Source organism: Leucoraja erinacea, chromosome 33, assembly GCF_028641065.1.
Source record: "Leucoraja erinacea ecotype New England chromosome 33, Leri_hhj_1, whole genome shotgun sequence".
In the NCBI taxonomy this organism is placed as follows: Eukaryota; Metazoa; Chordata; class Chondrichthyes; order Rajiformes; family Rajidae; genus Leucoraja; species Leucoraja erinaceus.
In genome coordinates this window covers 6,101,691-6,123,230 of record NC_073409.1, presented here as the reverse complement: position 1 = coordinate 6,123,230, position 21,540 = coordinate 6,101,691, and the positions used below count along the sequence as shown (strand labels likewise).

Here is a 21,540-nt window from a genome sequence, read left to right as displayed (position 1 = left end):
GCAACTCCGCGTCCAACGCAAAGCTCCTCGAGAGTGTTTTACCGCTCGCTCTCTCTCTACCCACCACCGCCTCTTCACTGCCCAACGCTGCACGGTGCCCGCCAAACATCAACACGTCACAGTGTTTAAGAGGGAACTGTGCAGATGCTGGAGAATCGAAGGTTACACCAAAAAGCTGGAGAAACTCAGCGGGTGCAGCAGCATCTATGGAGCGAAGGAAATAGGCAACGTTTCGGCACGAAACGTTGCCTATTTCCTTCGCTCCATAGATGCTGCTGCACCCGCTGAGTTTCTCCAGCTTTTTTGTGTAACCATCAACACGTCACAGGTCCGTTATTGCGAGGGTTGTCCCTTATAAGGAGGGAAGTCTCTCCAGATATTTATGAGAGGCTAGTTTTTTGTAAAGGTCGTTATGCCTGAAGAAGAGAGCAAAATGCTGGCTTGAAGTCTTACTTGGAATTGTGCTTCTGCCGACCTCAGCAATTCCTGTCTGATTCACTCCGCACGGTCCCCTGAGGCACACACCACCTGCTCGGTTCTACTGCAGCAGCTGGGAGGTCACCGTGGATGTACACCAAACGCTGCGTACATTCCCAGCACAGAAACCATGCTAGAATTGCCAGAGGTTGGAATTAACTGTTGTGAGATCTAGCATTATTAACAGAGGAATTCAAGCATTATTGAAAGAAAAACATTGCGGCCCCTTTCATTAATTGTTCCATTGTTGTATTTGAAATCTATTCTAACAATGTTATTTTGCACGTATTTATTCTAACATCAAAGCAGAAAAATAGAAAGGACCTGTCTGGAACGTTGAACAAAACATAAAGTGCTGGTGAAACAAACTACAAACACCCCTCTCACATCTCTCCCCTCTCACTTTAAGCCTTTAGTTTTAGAATCTTCCAGACAGTGAAAAAGACTGTGAGCGTTCATTTTATCCATGTCCCACATCATCTTGTACACTTTAATAAGGTCACCTCAGCCTGCTGCGCTCCAAAGAAAAGAGTCCTAGCCTAGGCTTTTGGGTGACATTGAAACACTAACTTGAAATTAATCTGACTTGTAGCCAAAATAGACACCAAATGTTGGAGTAACTCAGAGGGGCAGGCAGCATCTCTGGAGGGAAGGAACGGGTGACATTTCAGGTCGAGACTCTTATTCTGACTGCAGTCACCCGCTGAGTTACTCCAGCATTTTGAGTCCCGCTGAGTTACTCCAGCACCTTCGGTATAAACCTGCATCTGCAGTTCCTTCCTCCACATACTTACTTATATCCACTGACACTGTTAGAGCATCATCTCTGGGCAGTGACCCAAACCCAGCATGGATACAAAAAGCTGGAGTAACTCACCGGGTCACGCCGCATCTCTGGAGGGAAGGAATGGGTGACGTTTTGGGTCGAGACCCTTCTTCAGACCCTTTTAACCAGCATTTGCAGTCCCTTCCTACCCAGCATGTTGGTCGGAGGAATGACAGCAGGGATAAAATGTCACTCCGTCATTTCCAATACTTTGCCCATGAACCAAGGTGTGCATGTTTTGTCCGAGCACAGTCACAGTGATTTACGAGCCCAAACCTTTCATGCATGTTCTTGCCAGTTTAAACACCGTTAATGACAGACTGCCCTAACTACTCATTAGCTAATGGGACGCACGATCTCCCTTTTGATCAACAGAACTTGACAAAACAGAGTCTTACCTTTCGGCAATCAGAAAGAATATCGAGTGGCTGAAGAAACACAAGCAGGGGAACGGGGAAGGTAGGTTTACACGTATTAAGATTGACATTTGTGTTCAGCAGTGAAAATAACCAACTTCTGCTTAAAGGCAAATTGTAAATTTGAGTTGGATTTGAGTATACGAGCTGGGATGTAAACCTTTGTACAAGGCATTGGTGAGACCAAATCTGGAGTATGTGTTACAATTTTGCCAATTATAGGAAGGATGTCAACAAAATAGAGAGAGTTACAGAGGAGATTTACTAGAATTTTGCCTGGGTTTCAACAACTAAGTTACAGAGAAAGGTTGAATAAGTTAGGTCTTTATTCTCTGGAGCGCAGAAGGTTTGGGGACCTGATAGAGGTCTTTAAAATTGAGAGGGATAAAACAGAGTTGATGTGGACAAGCTTTTCCCTTTGAGAATAGGGAAGATCAAACAAGAGGACATACTTCGAATTAAGGGACATAAGTTTAGGGGTAATATGAGGGGGAACTTCTTTACGCAGAGAGTGGTGGCGGTGTGGAATGAGCTCCCAGTGGAAGTGGTGGAGGCAGGTTCATTAGTATCATTTAAAAATAAATTGGATAGGCATATGGATGAGAAGGGAATGGAGGGTTATGGTACGAGTGCAGGCAGGTGGGACTAAGGGGAAAAAAATTTGTTCGGCATGGACTTGTAGGGCCGAGATGGCCTGTTTCCGTGCTGTAATTGTTATATGGTTATTTGTTATATGGTAAAATGTTTAAATACATCAGACACAGAAGCAGCAGAGAAATAGCCATCAAGCAGAGTGTAGGAATATTTCATTCAATAGTCATCAACCTGAAACAAGAACTCTGTCTTTCTCACTACAGAAGCTGCCAGAGTTTCTAAGAATTATCAGCATTTTCTATTTTATTTCTGCATTTCACTTTGACTGATTTTTATATTTAGCAATGAGATTGATTGATTGATTGACAGATACAGCATAAAAAGAGTGGCGCAGTGGCGCAGTGGTAGAGTTGCTGCCTACATCGCTTGCAGCACCAGAGACCCGGGTTGAATCCTGATTACGGGTGCTGTCTGTACGGAGTTTGTACGTTCTCCCCATGTCCATGTGGGTTTCCTCCGAGATCTTCGGTTTCCTCCCACAGTCCAAAGACGTACAGGTTTGTAGGTTAAGTGGCTTGGCATAAATGTAGATTATTCCTAGTGTGTGAGGTAGTGTTATGCCCCTGTCCCACTTAGGAAACCTGAACGGAAACCTCTGGAGACTTTGCGCCCCACCCAAGGTTTCCGTGGAGTAACTCAGCAGGTCAGGCAGCATCTCCGGAGAAAAGTAATAGGTGACATTTCGGGTCGAAACCCTTCTTCAGACTGAGAGTCAGGGGAGAGAGAGAGGTGTGAAAAGGTTCAGAACAAATCAGAGCCGGCACCAAAGACCAAGGAACGGTGGAGCCCACAATGGTCCATTGTTGCCTGTGGAATAGGTGATTACGAAGGGATGCATGGATGTGAACAGCGGAACAGGCAGGGTGACTTGGCATCATGTTCGGCACAGGCATTGTGGGCCGAAGGGCCTGTTCCTGTGCAGTACTGATCTATGGTTCCATCTACGTATGTTCATCTCAAACAGTGAATGAGCTCAGTGCTAATGTTTGCGCTCTATGCCCCGTTTCCGGGGTTACGCCCGCGCCCGGGTGATACGCGAGAGGGATCACGCTCTGTCCACAGGCACCCTGGGGGATTTCCGGGACCGCTGGACACCGCGGTGGGTGGAATATGTCCTTGACAAGGATGATAGAAACATAGAAACATAGAAATTAGGTGCAGGAGTAGGCCATTCGGCCCTTCGAGCCTGCACCGCCATTTAATATGATCATGGCTGATCATCCAACTCAGTATCCCGTACCTGCCTTCTCTCCATACCCCCTGATCCCCTTGGCCACAAGGGCCACATCTAACTCCCTCTTAAATATAGCCAATGAACTGGCCTCAACTACCCTCTGTGGCAGAGAGTTCCAGAGATTCACCACTCTCTGTGTGAAAAAAGTTCTCCTCATCTCGGTTTTAAAGGATTTCCCCCTTATCCTTAAGCTGTGACCCCTTGTCCTGGACTTCCCCAACATCGGGAACAATCTTCCTGCATCTAGCCTGTCCAACCCCTTAAGAATTTTGTAAGTTTCTATAAGATCCCCTCTCAATCTCCTAAATTCTAGAGAGTATAAACCAAGTCTATCCAGTCTTTCTTCATAAGACAGTCCTGACATCCCAGGAATCAGTCTGGTGAACCTTCTCTGCACTCCCTCTATGGCAATAATGTCCTTCCTCAGATTTGGAGACCAAAACTGCACGCAATACTCCAGGTGTGGTCTCACCAAGACCCTGTACAACTGCAGTAGAACCTCCCTGCTCCTATACTCAAATCCTCTTGCTATGAAAGCTAACATACCATTCGCTTTCTTTACTGTTTCTGTGGGTGGAACGGGGTGCAGTTATTTGAAAATGTAGTGATTAGATAATTTGGTGATTTAGTATTTATGGCGGTGTGTGCGTTATCACTGTTTTGGTTTGTAAATATTATTTTTTATAATAATTGAATACACTATTTTTGATTTTATTTTTAATGTTACCGCAGGTTATGAGCTTGAGAAGTTGCGAGACACCATTGACCAACAAGTTGACAACTACGTACAAAAAGGGATCCTGGAGGAAGGAGAAGGAGATATTATCAAACGTATCTATGATAGCCTGTGACACCCTCTAACGCAGAAAGGAAGTGATCCTCATCCTTCAACAACAGCTGACCCTATAAGTTTATTTACATATAGTTTGTATTAGGATATTTGATAAGCTTTAATTTTTTTTTTTCCTTGGCTATTCTGTCGTGTCAAGCAGATTCAGGGACTCATTACTGGAAAGATTGCTCGGAAATAGGCCCTTCGGCCCACCGAGTCCATGCCGGCCATCGATCACCCTTTCACACTAGTTCCGTTATCTAACTTTCTCATCCACTAAGGGCAATTTACAGAGGCCAATTAACGTACAAACCCGCACGTCTTTGGAATGTGGGATGTGAAAACCCATGGATTAGTACGGGTGTCAGGGGTTATGGGGAGAAGGCAGGAGAATGGGGTTGAAATAGATCAGTCATGATTGATTGGTGGAGTAGACTTGATGGGCCGAATGGACTAATCCTGTTCCTATCACATGAACATAAACCAGAGCACCCAGAGGAAGCCCATGCGGTAACAGGAGGACTTGCAAACTTCACAAAGACTGCAAGAACTGGTGGGGGGGGGGGGGGGGGGGGAGGGGACTGGCAGGGAAGGTGCAGATGATACCCCACCCACGTCCCCTTCAGCCCTGCTGTTAGCTGACAGCACACAACCGCAGTCTCAACGGACTGTCCCCCAGCTTCTGAATAGAAACTGCATATTTACTGCAGGGCTGTTATACACGACAAAGCTTCATATCCTCAAGGGGCTGTCCCACTGTACAAGGTAATTCAAGAGCTCTCCTGAGCTTTTGAAAAATGTCAAAAAAATGTCCACGAGAGCCCCGAGTACCTACGAGCGGCTATTACCGTAATTCTCCGAGTTCAAATCAGGGGAAACTCGGGAGAACTCTTGAATTACCTCGTACAGTGGGAGAGGCCCTTGCCACCCCTCCTCAAACAAGGCATTTCACGAGAATGTCTGTGCCGAACATGATGCCAAGTCACCCTGCCTGTTCCGCTGTTCCCCCCCACCAACCATTCCAACCCTAAGTTCCACCACCTGTGACCCACCAAGCAGTTTGCTACGTCAAGGCAAAGTCTGAATTCACAGGAGATTATCCATGTACTTTGATTTCCTTTCCCAGTTAAAATTTATCTCTTGGCCTCCGTGTCATCTCTTGCTAACAATATTCCATCTGATGAATTTACGAAGTATACCTTTTTATTAACTATTTGCAAGGAATTGTGGTGAATTAATACAGGTTTGGAAGAGTTCCCCCGAAGCTTGTTTGGATGTAAATGATGTCAAATGTTTATCCCCCGATTTTGCTCCACGGCAATTTAGTTTGTTCCGTTACATTGGTAGATCTTTAATTTCAAAAATAACACTGACTTTTCCTACCAAGAAGTGGTTTCTGTAAAATTACAAAGGCCACTCAAGTGGTAAGATCTCTTCCCTCTGTTTGAAGAGTAACTTTTCCAAACTGATTGCATCGTAGTCGAACAGTGCAGAAACAGGCCCTTCGGCCCAACTGGTCCCTGCCGACCAAGATGCCCCATCTAAGCTAGTCGCTGTATGTTGCGTTTGCATCACAAAGTCACGTCTATTGTGTTTGTAGAGAAGGGGGTGGTGGAAATGAGAGATACATTCACTTCTCCAGAATGTATTACACATTGAATCTTGGCTCCTTTGTGTAAATGATTCCCCATCATGTGGTTGTCAGTAAATGTAAGAAGTATTTTGTTCAAGTGTAAATATATGTTAAACTTTCAAACTTGTGTAAAAATGCTACAATTAAATTGATTTGAGTTTTCTTTACGAACTTAACTTTTCCTGGGACAAGTATCAATTCAGAATGGTCTCCGCATTTCATATCCATGCAAAAAATGTGTCCAAATCATAATACATCGGATAGATATTCATAATTGCCGTTAATATCGCAATTACATAATAACACAAAAAAATGTTGGTCGTAATTTTTCAGAGAATTGACACAAATTGACTGCCCTTGATGATCCTACATATCAAGATGGCAAAACACAAAGTGCTGGAGAAACTCAGCGGGACAGGCAGCATCTCTGGAGAAAAGGAATAGGTGATGTTTCGGGTCGATATTCCTTCTTCAGACTGAGAGACAGGGGAAACGGAGGGGGGGAAACCTAGAGGTATGAAAAGTTTCAAAACAAATCAGAGCCAGCACCGATGACCAAGGAAAGGTGGAGCCCACAATGGTTCATTGTTGGCAGTGGAAGAGTTGTTAACAAAGGAATATATGGATGCGAACAGTAGAATTGGCGCAACAACATGGGTGGGGGAGGGATGGAGAGAGAGCTAATATAGAGGATGCTGCTTAATATTAGAGAAACCAACATTTATACTGCTGGATAGACACTGGAGTAACTCAGCGGGACAGGCAGCATCTCTGGAGAGAAGGAATGGGTGACGTTTCGGGCAAAGGCTGGGATGTAAGCTACCCAAGAAAAATATGAGGTGTTGTTCCTCCAATTTGTGTGCGGCCTCACTCTGACAGTGGAGGAGGCCCAGGATAGAAAGTTCAGTGTGGGAATGGGAAGGGGAGTTAAAATGTTCAGCAACCGGGCTTTCTATGCACCAGGTCACAGCAGGGAAGATGGAGGTGTGTTTTGATTTGATTTATATTCTGCCTGACCAGATAGTTCTGTCAGTGATAATTTAGTATCACTAGTTTAGTCGTCAGCATGGAAACAGGCTCTTCGGCCCACCTTGCCCACACCAGCCAACATGTCCCATCTACACTAGTCCCACCTCCTGCGTTTGGCCCATATATCTATCTCTCTAAACCTGTCCTATCCATGTGTCTGTCTAAATGGTTCTTAAACATGGAACGTAGACATTGGTAAAGCACAGGAACAGGCCTTTTGGCCCACAACATTTGTCATTTGTAACTGGCTGCAGAGATATGCACCCCCCCCCCCCCCCCCCCCCCCCCAGTCTCTAATACAGACTGACAACACTTCCAGACAGTCTTCGCTTTGGCGTGGCCAATAGAATCTCCTCCGTGAAATAAATGTATATATCTGTACAAACATACAAAAGGCTACCCGACATGCTGTGCGGCAGAAGTTCACCCCGGTGTGCCACGGCCATCCCCGACGTCAGGCCTGCCTACCCTGCCGTGGAGTTGGGAACCACACAGAGAGGGAACCCGCCGAGCCCGGCCCCTGCTCACATTGTGGACTGGGCAGGAGGGAGGCAGGCAGCATCAGGCAGACCGGCTGCGGGAGGCAGTGCACGGCCTCGATGGTGGAGTGGGCCACTGGAGGCCCTACAGCAGCGGAGGACACCAACGACCAGGCTGACCGACCATGCAACGCCGCCAGGACAACCAGCCCTCATGGTCAGGTCAAGTATTCTATTCTTATAACAACTGGGACTTGAAAATGGCACCAAAACTGGTGACTCTGAACTGTCTCAGTGTAATCCTAACTCTACACTTGTACTATGTCTGAGATGCTTATCTAAGATGTATCTGGGTGCTTACGTATAGTGATAGTTGTACTGAATAGTATACAAAAATTCATGTCACCATACATCAGTATATGAGACAAATAAAGTACCATTGAACCATTGACCACTGATCCATTTTTGCAACCAACATGCAGGTTTTATTTTTGCAGGCACACAGCACTTATGTATAGTAATAATCTTTATAATAGTATGTGTAATGACTGAGTAACCAGCACACACTGCAAAAAGCTAAAGAAATACACGGAATACATAACTTTGGGTGGAAGTTGTAACAAAAACTATTTATTGCAGATTTTCAAATGAAATAGAACAAGTTCTCATCGCCAATACATCATTTTTTTTTTAAAATATCTAAGGCCACAACATACAGACAAACAAAGAATTCATGCATAAAAAGGTCACTGCATTAGTTCACCCATTCGAGTCCTGAATAACAAGTTACGGTTCACAAAGTTTGGAATCATCACCCTGAACAATGTTCTTTCAAAGCATATTTGCCCAATCTTAGTCCTGAATAATCTTTGCACAGTTTAGGACTATTAAGGGAAAGCAATGAAACAAAACGGAATTTAATTTGATTTTAAAATTACAGCCCACGTGGATCGCTCTCATCCCCCATCTGCAAATACTATCCATGGATAACTATTACAGAGTTTAATACTGTTTTGTGACAATATCCGATTTTGGAATGAGCAACCATTTTACCGCCTCAGTCCACTTACACTCAGTCTTGTCCGTGTGAAAATCAAAACCAGACTTGAATCTCAGAAGGACCACAGGTGAACAGGACTTACATATACAATGCCACAATCACACGTGATCCAACCCCTGCCACAGAGCCCAAACAGTGACAATAAATATAGAATTCAAGTTGCAGATAGATTGAAATGAATGAGAATAAATACCAGCTAGTTTCTATGACAGGTCATCCGCCTGCAATTGCAACCTCACAACTGGGTGGTAAACAGCAAATCACTATCTGCTCATTCAAGAGTGTTTAATGGAACCAGGAAATTATTATTACTGCAGCTTAGCTGGCTCATTAATGCAATAATATTGGAGACACATAGTGATGTGGTAACTCAGCGGGTCAGACAGCATCACATGGATAGGTGACGTTTCAGGCCACGACCCACCTATCCATGTTATCTAGAGAAGCTGCCTGACCCACTGAGTTATCCCAGCACTTTGTTTCCTTTTGCAGGTTTCTATAATATTTTGGGGGATCTGGATATGTAGTAGAAACCAGGAAAAGAAGAAGAATTGAAGAAAATTTAATTTAAATCTCTGTGCCAACTAAGGTGAGGCATATTTTAATCTGTGTTAGCAATTTGTTAATATGCTCTAAAAACTAGCCCACATTATATAATGAAATGTGATTTACTTTTTAATAACAAGATCTTTAGCCAGAGTTTGGTCGTCAGGAATGTGCTACTTTGCAGTTAAAAACCACAAGGCATTATTAAATGATAATAATGATTAAAATAATATTTTTTAATACTGAAGTGGAAGAGGGACTCTGCCAGCTCTTGATTGACTATATAAGTTCCTTAATCTTCCCGCTTGAATTTGCTTTTAAAAATTTGAAAAAGGAAAAATAAAATAAAATTCATGCCAAACTTGAAAATAATTGGCCCCGATAAAGTAATTAGACATAAACGTACATGAAAATCATGGAACGCTACTCATAAACAATAAAAGAGTTGGACTGAAATATATTAAGCTGGATAAATAGTTATAAAATTTCACACTTGGAATTTTTACGTACATTGCTGATGCTGATAAATATCCTACCTGGAATAAAATATATGCCCTTGCTCCTTCAGATGGCAATCCAGGTGTGTCTATCTGGTATCAGATGATTTGAGTTCATGTTAATTCTGCTTTCACTTGATATGTCACACACTCTCTATACAATATTTAAAATTGCCTGAAAAATGTAAATTGCCTTTTGTTATAGAGCAAAGCACTTCGATAGATATGGTTCAGTTAAATATTTGATATATTCAAGTCGAAAATATAGCAAGCCATGATGCCTACAGCTCATAATGTGTGTAGTTTCTCCACGTTAATCCCTGAATTGTCATCATAATATCAATACATTCACCGACAGAGTTCACAGTTTTAGTCACCTGAACGAATGTATGTTAGAACGTTGTCCCCGCTAAATAACAGCTCACCACAGTCTCAGCAACAGCCAAGCACCTCAATCGCAGAGCACAGAAGTTGGGACATTACTTTACAGGTGGACATGATGCTGGCGAGGCCACACTTGGTGCACTGTGTTCTCTCCTGGCCACCCTGCTACAGGAAAGATGCCATTAAGCTGGAGAGAGTACAGAGATTTACAAGGATGTTGCCAGAACCTCAAATGGTCCCGAGCAATATGGAGATGTTGGGCAGGCCAGGACTTTATTCCTTGGAATGCAGGAGGTTGAGGGGTGATCTATAAAATCACAATGCAAATGCACAGACTGATTCACACACGAACCAGAGAACATAGGTTGAAGGTGAGAAAAGAAAGATTTAATAAGAACACGAGGGGCATTTATTCCACACAGAGGTGGTGGGAATATCATATGGCACAAACTGCCAGAAGAAGCAGTTGATGCAGGTACAATAACAACATTTAAAAGACATTTGGACAGATACTTGGACCGGAATGGTTTAGAGGAATATGGGCCAAATGCAGGCAAATGGGATTGGCTCAGACTACTGAGTTACTCCAGCACTTTGTCTTTCTTGGTAAACCAGCATCTGCAGTTCCTTGTGTCAACGCTATTGAACATTTGATTACTGTAATTGTATGCTGACAGTCAACCTAGCTATCTGAGAGAGCAGTACTTGCAGGTAATTGCTGCTTCTCTGTCACCATACATTTAGGTCCATCGCTAGGACAGCCAGCACATTGTTATCGCCGACCCTTCATTTGGTTCATTGTTCGCAGACTCTTCTTTCACCCAGTATCCACAGCAGCACCCTCCCAGTGCAAGGGCAGGCATGGCCAGATGCTGTGGTACCATTCCAGCCTGCCTTATAGAAATTGCTCCTGCATGCTGGATATGAGCAGCTAACCCTGCAAACCAAGCACTGACCAAACCATGACAGGGGCTGGGCAGGCAAATGGAAATCAGGTCACGGAGAAAATTAGGCAGCATAGCTAATTTGAATGAGTACGTAAAACTACTAATAAAATGTCAAACTAAATGTTTGATAAAATTATAAAATGATTCATCTCAAATTATCAATCAGAAATCCTGTTGGAATGTGTAGGAAGGAATTGCAGATGCTGGTTTACAGCGAAGATAGACACAAAATGCTGGATTAGTTCAGCGGGACAGGCAGCGTCTCCAGAGATGCTGCCCGTCCCACTGAGTGAATCCAGCATTTTGTGTCTATCTTCATCATTAGAATGGAATGGACAAACAAAGTTTCAGGACATGATCGTTCTCCACACATCATTGACGAAGGGTCCCAACTCGACACATCATCCCTCCATTTTGTTCCAGAGATGATGCCTGACCCGCTGAATTACTCCAGCTTTGTGTGTCTATCTTCAGCTTGTTGGAATGGGCATTTTGGCATCATACCCACCCCAGGGAGAGAAGATTCCCTCACGCCTGTTATTGTCAGACACTGAGCAGTCAGCTCAAATGACCGAGTCCATGCCACTTGAATTATTTAACAGACCTCTGCAGCTTAGTCAGAATGTGAAAGAAACAATTGTTAGGCTCATCAATTCCAATTTAGTTGGTGCACAATTGGTCTCATTTAAACAAAACGATATGCCGAGGAGTTTGAAGGAGCAATGTCACAAAATACTGAGACAAGTGCGTTCCCCTTAAGTAAAGTTTTAGCCAGTTCAGGCAATTAAGAGACCACAAAGATGAGAAGAGGGATAAAAAGTCCCCCCTTGTCTCCCCATCCCACTGAACGGACAATTGATCCACTATTGAATCAGATAATCACTATTCAGAGAAAGTAAATGCACAAGTGTAGAGATAGAAGGCTGGACATAGCATGCGGTGTTCATCTACGACAGAGGGGGAAACTAGATTTAAAGATACAGTGTGGAAATAGGTCCTTCAACTCACCTAATCCACATCGACCAACAATCACCCGTACACTAGTTCTATCCGACACACTAGGGACAATTTACAGAAGCCGTTTAACTTATAAATCTGCATGCCATTGGAGTGTGGGAGTAAACCGGAGCACCCAGAGAAAACCCACACAGTCACAGGGAGAACATGCAAACTCCGTACAGACAGCACCCGTAGTCAGGATCGAACCCGGGTCTCTGGGGCTGAAGGCAACAACTCTACCGCTGCGTCACCATGGCGCTCACATTTCCCGGGAAGATCTCCCGGGGAGAACAGTCTGTCTGCACTGGTTGTAACTCAGACTTGGAGAACAGAGTGATTGAAAATGGCACCAACTGCCTTACCTACTGGAACATAGTAATAGTGGACAATAAAGAATGAGACCACTCTCAGAACTGCAGGCCTCAGGTCGTCATTAGCTTTAGGTCAGATTCCGTATCCCAATTAGCCGATTCATGAGTCAGGATGACCAGAAACCCCTCTCCTCTCCCCAGCACTGACGGCAATTTATTTTGAAGGCTATCTGTTTGTACACGGCCCTTGCATAAACTGGCCACGTGTGTGAAACTGCACCACAATGGTTCCCTATAAAAGCAAATGGCCTGTTTGGCTTTCATACCCACACATTGAGTTTAACTTTATACAAGAAATATGATTCCTCTTATTTAAAAAAAATAATAAAGTTTGTCATTAATCCATTGTCTTTATCCTAAATCAACATCACTGCTTAGCACTGAATGTACTCTATTATTTTTGGTTTCAACTTGAAGATTTCAAACAAATAGGCTCTTCGAATCACTACTAATGCCTACAGGATTGTCCGGTAAAATAAGATCTCTTCCTTTCAGTTTCATCTAATTTTGCAAAAATATAATAAGGTTGTGTTTTGGTTGTGATTTAATTACTTCAACTAAGCTTAATGTTAGAGTAATGCACTCACCTCCGACCCAGACCCACACGTGCTGGACATTAGGAGAAAGCACAGCAGCCAACAGGTGTAAGATGCACAATGGGCTTCGGATTTGAAACCTGCTCGATCGCACTGCTTAGCACACAAGTTCAGGCCAGCACTAGGTGGGCGGCGACAAGCACACACTGCAAATCTTGCTGTGGGAATATAAAACAGCGAGTGGAGATGGTAGAGGGAGACACAGAGGTAACAGCAGCTCACACTTCACACCAAAGACGCACAGTCTCCCTCTCGTCCCCTGCCACGTCGAAGTATACACAGCAATGGCTTAGATTTAAAGCAAATTTAAAACCCGGAAATCAAACGAGGTCACACAGTCTCTATGCACACGCAACGGGAAAACCGATTATCCTTCAGCATCCTGGGAGCATGGATCCCACTAATCAAGGCTCTGGTAGGAAGATGTGGCCGAGGGGTCATCTTGGTGTCCGGTGTCACCAGATCTGTGGGAAGTAAAGAATTTGATTATTGCTCGGCAAAGACGGTGACACAATATCTTTGAAGAAACAACAGTCTTAAAAGAAAGCATATTGAAATGATATTTTGTAATGGATCTTTGGTTGTGAAGGCATGAAGGTTTTGAGAATGACAACTTTTGGCAGTGAAGGCACCACATTTATTACAAGCTGTAAACTAATTTGCACGGTTTTAGTGAGAAAATATGTCACACTGGAGCTCTGTCACGCTGTCATAATGCTTGGCATATACGGTCCCTGACTCTACGACAAGTTGGATGTTAACACCTTGATCAGATCTCAGGTGCAGAATAAGCGAAAGCTTCACACTGCAATCTACAGCCCATCCGCCCGTCTGATGCTGCCTGTCCCGCTGAGTTACTCCAGCATTTTGTGTCTATCATCGTTTTAAACCAGCATCTGCAGTTCCTTCCTATTCATGCATTTCATACTGGTTAATCTGATAGATTCACAGGGTAATACAGTATGGAGACGGGCCCTTCGCCCCAACTCGTCCATGATGCCCCATCTAATCCAGTCCCATTTGTCTCCATTTAAATCTTTCCCTCTAAACCTTTCCTATCCATACAACTGTCCGAATGTCTTTTAAATATGTTATTGTACCTGCCTTAACTACCTTGCTGCTTTGGCAGCCTCTTTCCATACACCCACCACCCTGTGTTAAAATGTTACCCCTCAGGCTCCAACTAAATCTTTCACCTCTCACCCTAAACCTGTACCCTCTAGCATCTGCAGTTCCCTCTTAAACACTGTACCCTCTAGTTTCCTGCTTCTCCAACCCTGAGAACAGAATTACTGTACAATTCACCCTATCTATTCCCCTCATGATTGTATACACCTCTATAAGATCACCCCTCAGCCTCCTACACTCCAAGGAATAAATTCCTAGCCTGCCCAACCCCTCCTTATTGTTCTGAGCTCCGAGTTCTGGCAACCTCCTCGTAAATTTTCTCTGCACTCTTGAAAAATCGAAGGAGGACAACAATATAAATCAAAGTACTTTACGGGGAGATAAATGTTTAACTACAAAATAGGGGCATTAAAGGTAGGAGCCAGGCATAACATTGGGATTTAAGCAACAGAATTCCCATTGCAGAGCGAGCTATAGAGATGAATGGCTGCTATTTATATTATTGTTTACAAGGTCTGTAGTCAACTTGAAGGATTTACAGAATGATACCGATGGGCTTCCAGGAACTGAAGAGTATTTGGCAGGACTAGATAAAACTATCTATTCAACACAATCCCCAACAGTATGTTCTCTGCACAGTTTAATGGATGCGTTCCAAGTCACCAGCTCTCTCCACTGTGAAGAGCATGTCCTCACCCCAATAACCTCTGATGCAAATTCCTGATAAGACAATGCATTTCGTTGTCTCTGTACTGTACACTGACAATGACAATTAAAATTGAATCTGAATCTGAATCGGATATTTACAAAAAAATCTTGTGGATTTCAAAGTAAACCTGCAGGTGCTGTAAATCTGAAGTAAAATCACGATGGGGAAACTCAGCAGGTAAGGCAGCACCTGTGGAAGGAGGTGCGAAGACCACTCATCCTCTCTCTCCAAAGATGCTTCGGGACCCACTGAGTGTCACAGAGTCGTAGAGTTGTACTGCACAGAAACTGGCTCTGCGGTCCACCTTTCCCTAGCCGACCAAGTTGCCTGCATTTCCCTGACACATTCCTATCCATACATCTGTTCAAAAGTTATAACTGCTTCCTCTGTCAGCTCGTTCCAGATACAGACTACCCTCCGAGTCGAAATAATTGCTCCTCAGCTCCCGCTGACTCCAATGCTGGACCACCTACTGTCCTTGGCATAGAGTCACAGAGCTGTATAGCACAGAAACAGACCCATCGGCCCACTTGTCCATACCAACCAAGTTGGCATTTTGGGCTAGTCTCATTTGTCCCCTAGCCCCCTCCACCTTTCCTATCGGTACATTGGTCCAAATGTCTTTTAAAAGTGGTATTGTATCCACTTTCATAGCTTCCTCTGGCAGCTCATTCCAGATACGGACTACCCCCCCGAATGAAAAAGTTGCTCTTGAGGTCCCTAGTGAATCTCTCCCCTCTCTCCATAAGCCTATGCCCTCTAGTTTTAGAATCCTCGTTCTGGGCACAAGACTGTGAGCATTCACTTTATCCTTGACTCTCGTGATCTTGTACATCTCAATAAGGTCACACCTCAGCCACCTACTGCAAAGAAAGAGTCCAAGCCGATCTAACCTCTCTCTCTAACACTCAATACTGCAAGCCCAGATAACAACCTGGTGAATCTCTTCTGCATCCTTTTCAACTCAATGCCATCCTTCATGTAGGTGTGAAACCAGAACTGTACACATTGTTCCAAGTATGGTCCAGCATTTTCTGTTTTTATTTAAGAAAAGCTCTGGTACTTGACTGGTCATTGATCAAGATCATCGCTGACATTCAGATTTATTCTATGAAGAGGAGCCTGTGGCACATAAAAAGCATAAAAGCTCATTAAGACTAGCTTTCAGATATTAAAACAGAGAATGAAAGATTCACTCGACAAGCAGGTGTGATCAATGTTTTTGAACAATGAGTCTGCGTTCTCCATGGATGCAGATTAAGCTGCTGAATTTTTCACTTAAGATAGACACAAAATACTGGAGAAACTCAGCGGAAAGGAATAGGTGACATTTCGTGTCGAGACCCTTCTTCAGACTGGGAAGCAGGGGAGAGGGAAACAAGAGGAATGAAAAGGTACAGAACAAATCAGAGCTGGTACCGATGGCCAATGAGCCCACAATGGTCCATTGTTGGCTGGGCAGGAGATGATATCGACGGGATACAAACAGTGAAACTAGCAGGTTGATTAGGGTGGGGGTGGGATGGACGGAGAGAGAGGGAATGCAAGGGCCACTTTTCAGATTTGCAATCACCGTTTCTTCTACTGACGCAACAACGTGTGAAACTTTGCGCTTTGATTCTAATCTTGTAGCTAGCTTGTCAATCCAATTATAATGCACCACACCTATTTCCACACAGAGACGGTGACAGCATCTGCCATGGGCAGATGCTCATCTGAGACAATGCAGGATTTAACACAGCAAAACTTGAATATTCCCAATGTCGTCATTCAACTAATCTAGTTTATTGGCAACGGTATACTGTGGAACCTTGACTGAACATGCTAAAGCTGCACATTTATTTAAGATCTTCTTAAGTTGTTCCCTTAAATATACCTGCAATAGACTTGTAAACTAGAATATAACAGCTCCATCCACGACTGCAAGAATTTGCAGGGAATTGCGGATGCAGTCCAGACCATCACACAAACCAACCTCACTTCCATCAACTCCATTTATACCTCACGCTGGCTCGGCAAGGCCAGCAGCATAATCAAGGATGAGTTGCAGCCCGGCCACTCCCTCTTCTGCCCTCTCCCATCGGGCAAAACGTATAGAAGTGTGAAATCGCACACCTCCAGATTCAGGGACAGTTTCTTCCCAGCTGTTAGTTATCAGGCAACGGAACCATCCCACCACAACTAGAGAGCAGGCCTGAACTACTATCTAACTCATTGGAGAGCCTCGGACGATCTTTGATCGGGCTTAACAGGCGTTAATTTGCACAAACATTATTCACATGATTCCCTTTATCATGTATCTGTACACTGTGGATAGCGTGATGGTAATCACGCATTGTCTTTCCGCTGACTGGTTAGCACAAAACAAAACCTTTTAACTGTACCTCAGTACATGTGACAATAAACTCAATTAAACAAAAATATAAACAGTAGTCATTCTTCTATGGACCTTGTTATGTTCCACATAATCCCACTTTGCTTCCTGGCCTCTACCATATTGTCCCTATTCTGTAATTAAGCATTTTTCTTTCAGATACTTTGATTTATATCTATGCTTCCCAAGACCTCGTTACCCACTGAGGGACAACATTTTTCACAGAACAAGTAGTGCCAATTATAAAAGGTACACAAAAATGCTGGAGAAACTCAGCGGGCGCAGCAGCATCTATGGAGCGAAGGAAAAAGGCGACGTTTCGGGCCAAAACCCTTCTTCAGACTGATGGGGGGTGGGGGGGGAGAAGGAAGGAAAAAGGGAGGAGGAGGAGCCCGAGGGCGGGGGGATGGGAGGAGACAGCTTGAGGGTTAAGGAAGGGGAGGAGACAGCAAGGGCTAGCAAAATTGGGAGAATTCAATGTTCATGCCAACTGGACGCAAGCAACCCAGGCGGAATATGAGGTGCTGTTCCTCCAATTTCTGGTGTTGCTCACTCTGGCAATGGAGGAGACCCAGGACAGAGAGGTCGGATTGGGAATGGGAGGGGGAGTTGAAGTGCTGAGCCACCGGGAGTTCAGGTAGGTTATTGCGGACTGAGCGGAGGTGTTCGGCGAAACGATCGCCCAACCTCCGATTTAGTTTAGTTTTGTTTAATATTGCCACGTGTTCAGAGGTCCAGCGAAAAGCATTTTTATTGTGTGCTATCCAGTCAGCAAAAAGACTACACATGATTACAAAATAGCCATCCGCAGTTTACTTATACAGGATAAAGGAATAATGTTTAGTGCAAGTTCAGTAAAGTCCGATACACAATAGTCCGATGATCTCCAATGAGATAGATGGTATGTCAGGACTGCTCTCTAGTTGGTGATAAGATGATTCAGTTGCCCGATAACAGCTGGCATTATTATTGTAGAGTTTAAATTATAGTTTACTTTAGAGATACAGTCTGGATACAGGCTGTTCGATCTGGAGAATGGTCCCAAACCAAAATGTCACCTATCCATTTTCTCCAGTGATGCTGCGTGACCTACTCAGTCACTCCAGCATTTTGTGTCTATCTTTAGCATTCTGATGAACCTCTTCTAAATCTTTTCCACAACCTTCACTTCCTTCCTGTAATTAGGCGACCAGAACTGCACGCAATATATTTAATAAATATAGTTATTGAATATATTTACGGCAAAGATTGACAGGCATGGGAGTCAGGAGTATGAGAAGGTGATGTGGCGGCCAAGATTTGATTAGCCGTGGTCTTAGGGAAAGGCACAATGGGTACCACGGATCAGTTTCTTGTCCTCCTATGTACCACTTTAGTCATTTATTTTGTACACCTGAACCATCTATATAGTTCAATGGTACAATGGTTCTTGATTGTCATGTCTGCACAGTGAAATTCTTTTTGCACAGCCCACATATCTAAGCTGAGGGCAGCACAGTGGTGCAGCAGTAGAGTTGCTGCCTTACAGCGCCAGAGACCCAGGTTCGATCCTGACTACGGCTGCTGTATGTATGGAGTTTGCATATTCTACCTGTCGATGATCGCTGGTCGGCACGGACTCAGTGTGCCGAAGGGCCTGTTTCCGCTAAAGTACCATCAAAGTCTAACGTAACGCTGCACAGCTCTGAGCTACACAGTCCGAGTTTAACTAGCTAGCCCTTTAACACAACTAGTTGTACCCTGTGCCGCAACCTGGTACCTTGCCAGAATCCCTCCTTGGCCAATGTCTCCCTCCTACAGTGCTTTACTCTCTCCTTCATTGAATACACCAAATGAAAAATCAGCAGCTTTCTCTGTAACTGCAGTAGCATACCTCGGCATTAATATTCAATGCGTCAGCTGAAGTCCAGCATCTCAGTTCTTTATGATTTATAGATTCCCAAACCAATTTTGTTTATCCAGGAACTGAAAGTGCTTCTCTATAAAGTCTGCAATCTCTTGTGCTGGTTATCTTCCCAAGGTATAGCATCACACACTTGTGCTAAATAGTGCCACGGACAGTGTCTACGTTGACATCTGCAGTAGCTATGCAGAAAATGTTGATGATACATAACCAAGTCCACTAAGTCTTGGAAGTGTTGCCGCTGTGAGGCTGCCAATGGGTTAAACCAACATAGAGCAGCACAGTGCAGGAACAGGCTCTTCGGCCCACTATGACAGTGCTGAACACGATACCAACCCTTATCTGCCTGTGTGTGATCCATATCCCACCATTCCCCGAATATCTATGTGCCTATCAAAAACCTTTTAAACCCTCCCATCATATCTGTCTCCACCACCACCACCCCCGGCCGCATGTTTCAGGCTCCCACCACTCTCTGTGTAAAAAAAAAAGAGGATATGGTGTTAAAAAGTACATATTGTAAAGATTAATGCAATTCAGATAACTCCTACATTGGTTTATCCACAGTGCACCAAAGAGAGAAGTGGAACAACCTTCCTTAACCTCAACACACGGTAACCACAGGCCCAACCAACACACACTGTCCCCATGGCATTGTGTGTCCAGATTTAATTTCTATATATTCCCAACTCAACTTGCCTGCTTAATGAACAAGGGGTTGAAGTTACAGGGCTTGGTGGAATGTGGAACTAGCACCATAATTAGCTCATTGATGAGCATATGGAACAGCAGAGAAGTCTGAGGGGCCAAGTGTGAATGGGTATATTTAAAGTCAATGGGTATATTTAAAGCAGACATTGACAGAATCTTGATTAGTACAGGTGTCAGGGGTTATGGGGAGAAGGCAGGAGAATGGGGTTGAGAGAGAACGATAGATTAGCCATGATTGAATGGCGGACTAGACTTGATGGGCTGAATGTCTATTTCTGCTCCTATCCCTTATGAACTTATGAAGTTCAAAACTGATTGAGGAACGCTTCTTGCAACTCGGTGGTGTTAAAAAAACCCACAGGTTTGAATAGATCACAGGAGTACGGCTGTCACCAAAAGCAGTAAAATAAATGGAGTCCCTCCGCAGATGCTGCCCCATCCGCTGAGTTACTCCGGTAATTTTTGTATTGATCTAGATTCCAGCATCTGCAGTCCCTTTTGTCTCCAAAATAAATTGCCTGACCCACTTAGTTACTCCAGCATTTTGTGTCTATCACCAGGTTTATCTGAAGGCCTAAACTTGCAATATTTCTGGTCCCCGCCATTGCAAAATTGCAGTATATGGTGGGACAACAGAACATTTAGCGTTTCTCTAATGAAAAATAAAACTATTCTCCATGTTGGCAAATGTTCACATTCACAAGCTGGGCAACAAGAAGTTGTTAAATTTACATTCACAGCAATACAACAAAATGTCACTTTGCAAACTACATATTCCATGAGGCAAAGCACTGAAGATTAAAACCTATACTTTGTTCAGGGATCTTTGGGGAGTGGAGGGGAGGAGGGATTGGTTCATGTAAACAATGTGAAAATAAAAATCAATGGAAAATATACTTCACATTTGGAAAATAATAGGTTGCATTTAGTCCATGTGCAGTTCGGTGAGGAAGATATTTCTAAAACCCGAGTAAAAATATGCTTTTCAGTACATTCAAACCGTATGAAGTTTGATATGTTGAACTTACCACTGAAATGGATCATCAGAAGTACTGCTGACAACAACAAAAGTCACTACCAAGTGCATAATACAGCAGAAATTAAGGAAGTTCAGAATGTCATAGGCAATGTGAAAACTAATGAAAGTTGGAACTAGATTGGGGTTTGAGAATAGATGTTGAGAATATCAAATGTACAGCATTTTACAAAGAAAAAAACAGTAGCCTTGAAATAAAGTATCCTCTCGTACTGTTATTGTGAAATACCAGGCATGTGATAAAAATGTGTCTCCAGTTAACAATGTTGCTCTCAATATTCAATGTTTGATGCAACGTTTGTTCCAATCGCCCCCAGCACTACAGCAAACACAAGACTCAAACCACGGTCAAGGCAGACCTTGTTACTGAGCTTCTCTCTCCTCAAGGCTGGGCAAGACCTGAATTACTGCAAGTAAAATCCTTCAAACTCAGATGAGACGGACAACCAGATGACTGAATGTGTGGGAAGGAACTGCAGCTGCCGGTTCACACCAAAGATAAGAGACACAAAATGCTGGAGTAACTCAGCGGGACGGGAAGCATCTCTGGAGAGTAGGGATGGGTGACGTTTCAGGTCGAGACCCTTCTTCAGACTGAGAGTCAGGGGAGAGGGAAATTGGAGATATGGAAGGGTACATAGAGCATGCAAGGTGTGAATAGGACAGATCAAAGCAGACGATGATCAAGGAAATGTACAA

At 43.8% G+C, this 21,540-nt stretch overlaps 2 protein-coding genes across 3 annotated transcripts in view; one reads left to right on the top strand and one right to left on the bottom strand.

Moving 5' to 3' along the window:
- Positions 1-6,248, top strand: part of scg3 (secretogranin III) — a 28,655-nt gene extending 22,407 nt beyond the window's left edge. Inside the window, exons 11-12 of the mRNA XM_055661107.1 lie at positions 1,679-1,762; positions 4,340-6,248. Of these exons, the coding sequence (XP_055517082.1) occupies positions 1,679-1,762; positions 4,340-4,458 (203 nt within the window). The 3' untranslated portion in view covers positions 4,459-6,248. The remainder of the gene's footprint in view (positions 1-1,678; positions 1,763-4,339) is intronic.
- lysmd2 (LysM, putative peptidoglycan-binding, domain containing 2) overlaps positions 1-21,540 on the bottom strand; it is a 53,657-nt gene that overhangs the window by 10,359 nt on the left and 21,758 nt on the right. The window contains exon 3 of one of the 2 annotated variants that reach the window (XR_008726093.1): positions 12,972-13,444. Coding sequence is in view for 1 of the 2 variants with exons in the window: in XM_055661108.1 (XP_055517083.1) it covers positions 13,381-13,444 (64 nt within the window). In the remaining variant the exon portion in view is untranslated. Of the gene's footprint in view, positions 1-8,182; positions 13,445-21,540 lie in introns of those variants that run through there. The other variant, XM_055661108.1, reaches the window with a different exon arrangement.